This window comes from Rhinoraja longicauda, chromosome 10 (assembly GCF_053455715.1).
Source record: "Rhinoraja longicauda isolate Sanriku21f chromosome 10, sRhiLon1.1, whole genome shotgun sequence".
NCBI classification, from domain to species: Eukaryota; Metazoa; Chordata; class Chondrichthyes; order Rajiformes; family Arhynchobatidae; genus Rhinoraja; species Rhinoraja longicauda.
Window position 1 is genome coordinate 2,816,215 of NC_135962.1, and position 9,640 is coordinate 2,825,854.

At 41.4% G+C, this 9,640-nt stretch overlaps 1 protein-coding gene across 2 annotated transcripts; it reads right to left on the minus strand.

The window, feature by feature from the left end:
• Positions 1-1,920: 1,920 nt before the first annotated feature.
• Positions 1,921-8,565, minus strand: LOC144597128 (heat shock protein HSP 90-alpha). 2 transcript variants are annotated; one of them, XM_078406040.1, is made up of 11 exons: positions 8,435-8,565; positions 6,966-7,130; positions 5,364-5,730; positions 5,108-5,241; positions 4,686-4,991; positions 4,438-4,603; positions 4,144-4,334; positions 3,578-3,725; positions 3,220-3,488; positions 2,373-2,706; positions 1,921-2,223 (listed from the first exon to the last, which is right to left on the minus strand). In XM_078406040.1, exons 2-11 carry the CDS (start codon positions 7,128-7,130, stop codon positions 2,111-2,113), a joined length of 2,193 nt encoding a protein of 730 aa, XP_078262166.1. In that variant the 5' UTR covers positions 8,435-8,565; the 3' UTR covers positions 1,921-2,110. The 2 variants fall into 2 exon arrangements, with proteins under 2 accessions (XP_078262166.1, XP_078262165.1); XM_078406039.1 differs by lacking the exon at positions 8,435-8,565 and adding an exon at positions 7,823-7,957.
• Positions 8,566-9,640: the final 1,075 nt, after the last annotated feature.

Here is a 9,640-nt window from a genome sequence, read left to right on the forward strand (position 1 = left end):
AGTACAACGTGAACATGGTATCCATGTACATCAGTCACTGAAAGTAAGCATGCAGCTACAGCAGGCAGTGAAGAAAGCTAATGGCATGTTGGCCTTCATAACTAGAGTATAGTAGCAAAGAGGCCCTTCTGCAGTCGTACAGGGCCCTGGTGAGACCACACCTGGAGTACTGTGTGCAGTCATGGTTGCCTAATTTGAGGAAGGACATTCTTGCTCTTGAGGGAGTGCAGCGTAGGTTCACGAGATTAATTCCCAGGATTGCAGGAGTCATTTGATGAAAGAATAGAGCAACTGGGTTTGTAATCACTGAAATTTAGAAGAGAGGGGATCTTATAGAAACATATAAAATTATTAAGTGATTGGACACACTAGACGCAGGAAACATGGTCCCAATTTTGGGGGAGTCCAGAACCAGGGGCCAGTTTAATAAGTAGGCCATTTAGAACTGAGATGAGGAAAAACTTTTTCATGCAGCATTGTGAATTTGTGGAATTCTGCCTCAGAAGGCAATGGAGGCTGACTCAGCAGAACAAGCTGCATCTCTGGCAAGGAATGAATGACCCTTCTTCAGACTGAAAGGGAGAGATATGGACAGGTGAAAGAGATCAAAGGGAATGTCGATCATGGAACATGTATAGATCATCGTTAGCTAGGGAAAGGTGACAACGAGATAAAATTTAATAAGTCAAACCAGTCTGAGAGCTAGGATGTTATGTTTGTTGACAAATGTGTGGAAGCGACAGTGACAAAGGGTTATAAAACATTGGTCTGATAGTTGTATAAAGTTGCAGGTAAACTACAGGGCAAATAACATTAAAATATATAATAGCCACATATTCAAGAATCAGCCAACATCTTGAGTTATTTTCCAGGTTCCTAGAGTTGAGATGTAACTTCAGCAAAGAAAGTGACATTGTGGACCAGAAGAGACAACTCACAGGGTGTTCTTTACGATTGTTATGAAATTTACTATTGCAAGACAGGGTACCTTTTAAAAAAATCTACAAATGTTCTTTGCCTCTTTTCCAGTCAGCAAAATAAAAGTGTCCTTGAACAGCTCTACAACTGGATGGTCTATTCATAATACGACATGAACACGATCATGTCATAAGTGAGAATGAACAAGGGGTAACTAAGTTTTCCCAAACACGTGGATAAATGTCTCAGAAATACAAAATAACAGTATTGAAAGGGGATTTCAAGCATTATCAGGAATAAAGAAATAAACATAAAGGGTAGAGAACTATTAAAATTGTAATCAAATGAATATTTTAATGGGATATATGGACAGAGAAAAGAAAATGGTTGAGACATGGTAATAAACCATTTGAATAAAGATTGAAATTTACCCATCCATAAAACCCATTTTGCCCATGCTCAATTGAAAGATACAGCATAGAAACAGGCAGTTCAGCCCAACACATTTTCAACTACCATTGATCATTCATTCACACTCGCCCAGTTATCCCACTTTAACATCCACTCCCTACACCCTAGAGTCAATTAATTTACAAACCCGCACATTTTTTGGGATACAAGATGAAACTGGAGCAAATAGAGATCCACGAGTTCCAAGAAAGACAGTTCCTCCTCTCCCTCCTGAACAATCAAATTCTCTTCTCGAACTACCCAAAGATGGCTTAAATTGTTCTCAATTTAAATTGCTGCCATTTCCCAAGTCAACCCATCATTCTTCCTTCCAAAAACACAATTTTTGACTTAAGTTGGTGCCGTCCCATGAGTCACATCAGTCTGCTTTCTGTTGCTGTCAAAATGATTTTAATTAAAAGAACTACAAATGTCATATTCAACACTCCGAAAAAACTCACAAATTCTAATGAGCTAATTTGTCTAAATAGGAGGACCCAGACTTAAATTTCACTGCCTTATACTATCTTTAAAAAAAACACCTGACAAAACTGAGATTTAAATTTTTATTTCACAACATACTCTCAAGTCAGTAACCTAGTTTTACTGATATCTACTGAACAGTTTACAAAACGCCATGTCACCCATGCTTCAAGCAATAGTTACAGCTGTGTTTACTACTTTTGTTTAAATGTGACTGCAACAGCCCTTCAGAACCCAAGTATGTTAGCTTTCTGTTTGTTCAGTCAACTTCTTCCATTCGTGATGTATCATCATCATCACCTTCTAGTGGTGGCATTTCTTCTGTGTTTGTTGGACCTGTATCCTCCATGACAGGATCTTCTTCATCAATACCTAGACAAGCCAAAAAAGCACACAATGGTTGATGAATATTAAATGGAAAATCTAAGGGAGGCACCTTGATCAGGTTTGGGGAACACAAATGCAAACACTACCAACATTTTAAGAATCAAATGAGAAAAAGCATTGAGATTTATACATACCAAGACCCAGTTTGATCATCCTGTAGATACGATTTGCATGAGTTTGTGGATCTTCCAGTGAAAAGCCAGAAGAGAGAAGTGCAGTCTCAAAAAGAAGAATGACTAGATCCTTTACTGACTTGTCATTTTTGTCAGCTTCTGCTTTCTGCCTCAGTGTTTCAACAATTGGATGATCAGGGTTGATCTCCAAGTGCTTCTTAGCTTCCATGTAACCCATTGTAGAGTTATCTCGAAGTGCCTGTGCCTTCATGATTCTTTCCATGTTGGCAGTCCATCCATAAGTACTGGTTACAATGCAACATGGAGATGCAACTAAGCGATTGGAGACTGTTACCTGTTGTTTTTGTGGAGGGTCGAAGGGAAGAGATGAAAAGATTTAGTTTCCGAAAGCTACAGGTGGTTTTACCCATAATCCTGAAAAATTGTCTAACTAGCCCTTGTTTTTCATTAATTTCCAGGGAACTGAAATTAAATCAGACTTGCCTAATCTCTTTTGGAAATTTGAAGCAATAACCCTTAAGCCATTGCTTTAAAGAGCCATTGCTTCCCTTAAGCCATTGCTTCCCTGCTTGCACAGCCTGAAAATACCCAGTAAATTCATGGTACAAATAAATCACCCCCAAAATTTGTATTATTTGATAAATTCTGAAGCATTAACATGGAGGTGCCACACAAAATTCAAGCCCGTGTTATACGCAAGTTTTGGAATCTGTCCTGCTATTTTAATTTAGTTCTTTCAGTTTGTTCTTGCACTAATCTTTGGAATTACAGGTTTTTTATCCTAATTATCCCCTTCCAAGTCACTACAAACTACTTAAAATTAAGTGAATACATCTATAGAACATACTTTCTCAATTTTCTTCTCCAGTATATCTTTCATAATCTTGCACAGATTCTCAAAATTTGCTTTCTTTTCTTCCTGCTTCTTTTTCTCTTCTTCGTCTTCTGGAAGTTCCAAACCCTCCTTTGTTACAGACACCAAAGTCTTCCCATCAAATTCTTTCAGCTGTTGCACACAGTATTCATCAATTGGCTCAGTCATGTAGATCACCTCCAATCCATGTTTTCTTAACCGTTCCACAAAAGCAGAATTGGCTACTTGGTCCTTTGTTTCTCCTAAATATTAAAATTATTCAAACTTTAGTTCATTGCCAAATTCTGAAGCAAGGCATAATTCAATTAGAAAACACCTCTATTTTACATACCAGTTATGTAATAAATATGTTTCTGGCTGTCTTTCATACGGGAGACATAATCTTTGAGAGATACCATTTCTTCCCCATTCACTGAAGTGTGGTATCGGAGCAATTCAGAAAGCTTCTTGCGGTTCTGAGAATCCTCATGGATTCCAAGCTGCAAGGAACAAGAACGAACTAGTCAAACTATTTTTTGATTGCGCACAAAGGCAAATTTTGCTTTAAGTACAACCATAAATTGTGGATCGGTGCATAATGAAAAACAAGATGCTTCCACAAATTAATTCAGACATATCAAATATGGATTTAATATTTTGTTGTACTAACATTTTACATAATAATTTTACACCATTCTGGTGTTTTGATTTTGTATTTATTGTTGTAATCATGTATAGTTTACTGTGATCTTCATATGAAAAAAATATGATCACCCTCATGTATAACAAACTAATATGAAACTTTAAAACGGATAAGGCAAATGCAGTAAACCAAAATCTAAAATGTAGCAGTTCTGCCTAAGACCAATCACTTGGTGCAAGGATTTGTAATCTTGTACCTTTCATTAATTCCATTACCTTTAGATTTTTTGAAAATTGCTCATACAGTTTCTTGTAGTTTTCTTTGTCCTCTGATAGTTCTGTGAAGAGTTCCATACATTTCTTCACCAGATTCTTACGAATAACCTTTAGAATCCTGCTCTGCTGCAACATCTCACGGGAAATGTTAAGAGGCAGATCCTCAGAGTCCACAACACCCTTAATAAAATCTAAGGAACAAAATCCATCATTAGGATTCTTCACTACAAGAACTACATTCTCAAAGAATAAAGTGAACTGTTATATGTATTCTTTTTCTAGCCAAATACTTACTCAGATATTCTGGAATAAGCTCCTCACAATTATCCATAATGAAGACTCTACGTACATACAACTTTATATTATTTTTCTTCTTCCTGTTTTCAAACAAGTCAAATGGTGCTCGCCTTGGTGCAAAGAGTAATGCTCTAAACTCCAACTGACCTTCAACAGAAAAATGCTGAGCAAAAGAAAGTTTAGAATTAGCTGCATTGACACAATGTTTAAATATTCCAAGTCATTTCATGGCATACTGAACTTACTTTTACAGCTAAATGTTCCTCCCAGTCATTTGTTAGACTCTTGTAGAATTCACCATACTCCTCATTTGTAACATCTTCTGGATTCCTTGTCCAAATTGGCTTGGTTTTGTTTAGTTCCTCTTGATCAATGTATTTCTCCTTGATTTTCTTCTTTTTCTTCTTGTCACTTTCTTTCTTTTCATCTTCTTCATCTGATCCAACATCCTCAATTTTTGGTTTGTCTTCGTCTGTAGCATCGTCCTCTTTCTTCTCTTCCTTTTCTTCTCCTTCATCATCACTGATCTCTTTATCACGCTCTTTCTCCACCTGTTCGGAGCCAATGATCAGGACATTCATTTCAAGAGGAACCTGGTTCTTTTTATTTCAAATATTATCAATTAGAATTCGAATGAGATAAAAACTCAGTTTGAACTAGAACTTACAAATAAGGTAATGGGATAGCCAATGAATTGCGAATGCTTCTTCACAATCTCTTTGACCCTTTTATCTTCAGCATATTCTGTTTGATCTTCTTTCAAATGCAATATTACCGTAGTACCACGACCAATATCTTCATCTGAGAAATTAAACAATGAAAATAGTTAGAATTTAATTTCCCTTCACATTACATTTTTTATCAAAAAATAGTAAACAACCAGCAGATCACAAATTTACATCTGGTAGATTCTACATACTGACCATGATCTTGACAAACAGTGAACGATCCTCCACCAGATGATTCCCATACATATTGATCATCGTCGATGTGTTTGGTGATGACTGTCACTTTATCTGCTATAAGATAAGCAGAATAAAAACCAACACCGAATTGGCCAATCATGGAGATGTCTGCGCCAGCCTGCAAAGCCTCCATGAAGGCTTTTGTTCCAGACTTAGCAATTGTACCCAGGTTGTTGATGAGGTCAGCTTTGGTCATCCCAATGCCAGTATCTCGAATGGTCAAAGTGTGCTCTTTTAGATTTGGTATAATGTCAATCTTCAGTTCTTTACCAGAATCCAGCTTGCTTGGATCAGTCAAACTTTCATAGCGAATTTTATCAAGTGCCTTTATTTAAAAAGAAAATTTAATGTTACTGCCATAGAACTAATTCCTGACACAATCAAGCTACAGTTCTTTTGCCACACCTGGTCTTTTAAAAAGCTGATTGATCAACTGTGATTTACTTCAAGCATCCTTAATGGGCAAATCAGGATCATCACCATCTAATTCTTAATATACAGCCCTCCCACCAGCCACACAAAACCAGAGTGGAAGCAAGTTGTACCCAATGAAGAAGGGCCGTATAAGGAAATGATTAAACAACTTATCCCAGGGTATATATATTGCATCCAATTTGAGGTTCTTTTGGCAAAATAGAGCAAAAGCAATAGCGATTACACTGTTGGAACAATGTTCTGATGATAAAGTATACACTTCAACTAATTTTATGTGTTAAATAAAAGGAAACGTTGACCGTTATTTAATTAAAACCGGGAGAGCGAGTACACTTACTGAAATAGAGGAACATTCTGTAAGATCATTGTTAATTCCATTCCTTGTGCCAAAGCATTTGAAGATTGAAATATGATTAAATTTCTGACCTTGGGCAGCTGAGGAACCACTTTATTGCTTTTATACAAAACGTTTTGCTACATATGGCCATCATTTGTCAGCACAAATCACTCACAGAACAAGACCAGCAAAAACATAGAAGTATCCCCCATTCATTCATCACTGGGCTAACTAAATCCGTGACTCGTTCACCACAATTACCCGAAGTTAAAATTGTGACAGACAAGGTTGGTAACTCTACATGCAAGAAATAACACACCTTCAGGCAACGAGACAATGGACAGCAAATGTTAGGAGTCTTGAGAAAAAACAAAACTGAAGGAACATAGAAATGGACTGATGCATTTCAGGCCAGGACCAGTCAATTTCCCTCCCCAGTTGCTGTCTGACCTGCAGGGTTGCTCCATTTTTATCTTCAGGGAAGATTACTTTTTTGGTTAAGATCAGTTGACAATCTAGAAAATTATTTCAGTCAATTGGTTGCCTCTCAATGGTGATACTAAACAATATCCTTCAGCTAGTACCAGACTTTAAGGATTCAGATACAAAAAGTTAAGCTTATATCTTCAGCTTCCAAAGAAACAGGTCTACATTTGCCCACGATTGTTTTCAGCAAACCTGGCCAACTTCTACCAAAACCATGCAGCTTGGTTCAACTCCAGTGGAAATGTCAAACCACATGGAAATCAGGTTGCATCTGGACAGTACACTCAATGAAAAACACTCACATCAGAGGAGTTGGAAATTAGCTCCCTCAGAAAAACTTCCTTGTTGGAATAAAACGTGTTGATGATCAGGGACATCAACTGGGCGATCTCCGCCTGGAAGACGAAGGTCTCCGTCTCCTCCTCCATGGGCATATCCTGGGCGACGGTCAGTGTTTCCTCGGGCATCTGTGGTAAAAAGAGTCAAGATGTGAGGGCGGAGATGGAGGACCGGGGGCGGGAGGTGGACGGGGATGGAGGACCGGGGGGCGGGGATGGAGGACCGGGGGCGGGAAGGGGACGGGGATGGAGGGTCGGAGCCGGGGCAACAATGGGTAAGAGGAAGGTGAGAGGCGGCCACCAGCCACGTCCTATCCCAACAGCCCCACATGCACCGTTTGCTCCGCCCACCAAAGTGAGCTTCTAGAAAAGTCTCGGTGTTACCAGAAGCTTCGGCGCCCGACAATGAACCGAGAGGCTAAGCACAGTGGCGGTTGCCAGCGACTATCGCCAATTGAGCGCTTAAGCCTTTTATGAATATTTGAAAAAAACAAATTACATTGTTGGCAAATCGCACTGACGGTTTGCGAGTAGACACAATAAATAGCATCCGGCTCATTTTACCTAATGCACTCCATGGCGTTTGCCAAATTAAAAACATGAATAACCCCATGAACTTCTTCAGTCTGTAGAACGGTCTCGACCCGAAACGTCACCCATTCCCTCTTTCCAAGATGCTGCCTGAGTTACTCCAGCATTTTGTGATACCTTCGATTAGTACCATCATCTGCGGTTATTCCCCTACACTGAATAACCTAAATCTCATCTCGATTGAGGCTTATTTGATGGGGTGTTATGAATAGCTCTACTTTAGCCGTTACCTTGCGTACTGTGCTGTGCTGAGACGCTGGCGCTCGAACGCCTATCAACAACCCTCACCACCACAATCACCCTGGCGACTGCGGGAGCGACGGCGCCGGCCCGCCTTTTATACCGCGCCGCAACCCCGCCCCCGCTTCAACTTCCAGAAACATCTCGAACGATGCTGGTTGACGGCACTGCGCTGACGGGCAGTCGGCGCGGCCAATAGGTATGGCGGACGGCTGAAGACCGGTGACGCAGGGCCAATCGCCGCTGCGCGGGGGCGGGCGGGCGCTCGCGGGCAATGCGGAAAGCGGTTGGAATGAGTCAGAGCGGCGAATTGCTGGAACTTTCTGAGCTGCGGGACATCGGCGGGAGCCGCTCGAAACCGCACTTGCCACACTCACAATGCCCGAAATTATCCAAGCGACCTGAAACCCCCGCCGACAGCTGGAGTAACACGAGCAGTGTTAACGCGGTGACTGCCCGCTGGAGTGTGGGGGTGGGTGGTTACCTCAAGATGGGTGGACAAGAAATATATTCCCATCCCAATATATATTCCCTTTAAAATCCACCCCACACGGTAATTGCGGGCACACACATCATTTGCAATTATATCGAGGGGCACTGACCGTGCGGGAGGACCTGGCGGGCTCCGTGGCACGAAACGTCGTCCGCGATGTGATGGGTTTCCTCCACAGAAGGTGTTCGGGGCTTGCGACTGCGACTGACCGGTTGCGATGCCCCGGGTACCAGAGGGGTTGGCCCCATCCGCCTAAAATGTGGCCCCAACCACCAGAACACGCATGTAAACGGAGTAGCAAACTAATTACATTTCAAAAGCCTTAAGGAAGACCAAATGGCCCAGGTATTGGAAGAGTTCCGACCCGAGACATGATCGGTCCATTTCCCTCCACCCCTGTCATGGTCGGTGTTGGCTTGTATGTCCAGCTCTGGAACATTCCCTGAAGATACAGCAGGTGGGAAGGAGAAGGGCTGGAATTGCTGCTTTCTCCATCCGGAGCTTTTTGGAACAAAGGAGGATAAGAGAACCTGTTGTGAAGTTGCGGGAGAGAGAGGGAAAGATAGAGCGAACAAAAAAGAATGGACATAAAATGCTGAAGTAACTCAGGAGGTCAGGCAGCATCCCTGGTGAACATGGATAGGGGACGTTGCGGGTCCGGGACCCTTTTTCAGAACGATAGTGAAGAGGGAGGTTGGTGGAGGTCACCCAAAATTTGAGAATTCATTGTGCACTGACGTTTTGTGAGTAAAAAGAAATTATGTAACGTTACGCCTATTGTTGGCACCGGAGCTGCGGGTAACATCAAAATGGTGAAGATTAAACTGGTGAGTGTTTTTGCCTCCAAGTTTCCACCAGACAGACGCCGAAACTTTATCTGTGTATCTTTAAGAAAAACTTGGCCGTGAGGTTACCTGTCAAAAGATTGACACTGTACACAGTAGATACTGTTCATTTAAAGTATCTGCTGAATGCAATGAGGTTGGCGAAATGTACAACCCGGAACTCTGTGCTGGCCAGAAGGGGCATTTGTCCGGCGCTATTATGAGCCGCGCAGGGCTGGAGTCATCGGATCAAACACTGCGCCTACTGCGGGGGAATGAGTGTGCCTGCTGGTGCAATGGGCACTCACTAGTCTCGCTAAATGACCATTCGGGTTTTGTCGTACAACCGTCGAGGCCTGCGTTTGGGTCAGAGCGCAGGGGATAAAGCTCGCCGCATAGTTGTTGACAACCTTCTGGAAAACTGACATACTATGTATGCAAGAGACATTTTTAGCGAAGCAAGACTTGGACAAACTAAACTCTCTCAATGA

Bases quoted from the DNA above. Each gene is read 5' to 3' on its own strand.
- LOC144597128 (XM_078406040.1), bottom strand. From the start codon at position 7,130: ATGCCCGAGGAAACACTGACCGTCGCCCAGGATATGCCCATGGAGGAG. The intron at 2,707-3,219 runs GTATGTTCTATA...CAAAAACAACAG, and splicing joins TGGAGAAGAAAATTGAGAAA to GTAACAGTCTCCAATCGCTT. The intron at 2,224-2,372 runs GTATGTATAAAT...TGGCTTGTCTAG, and splicing joins GATGATCAAACTGGGTCTTG to GTATTGATGAAGAAGATCCT.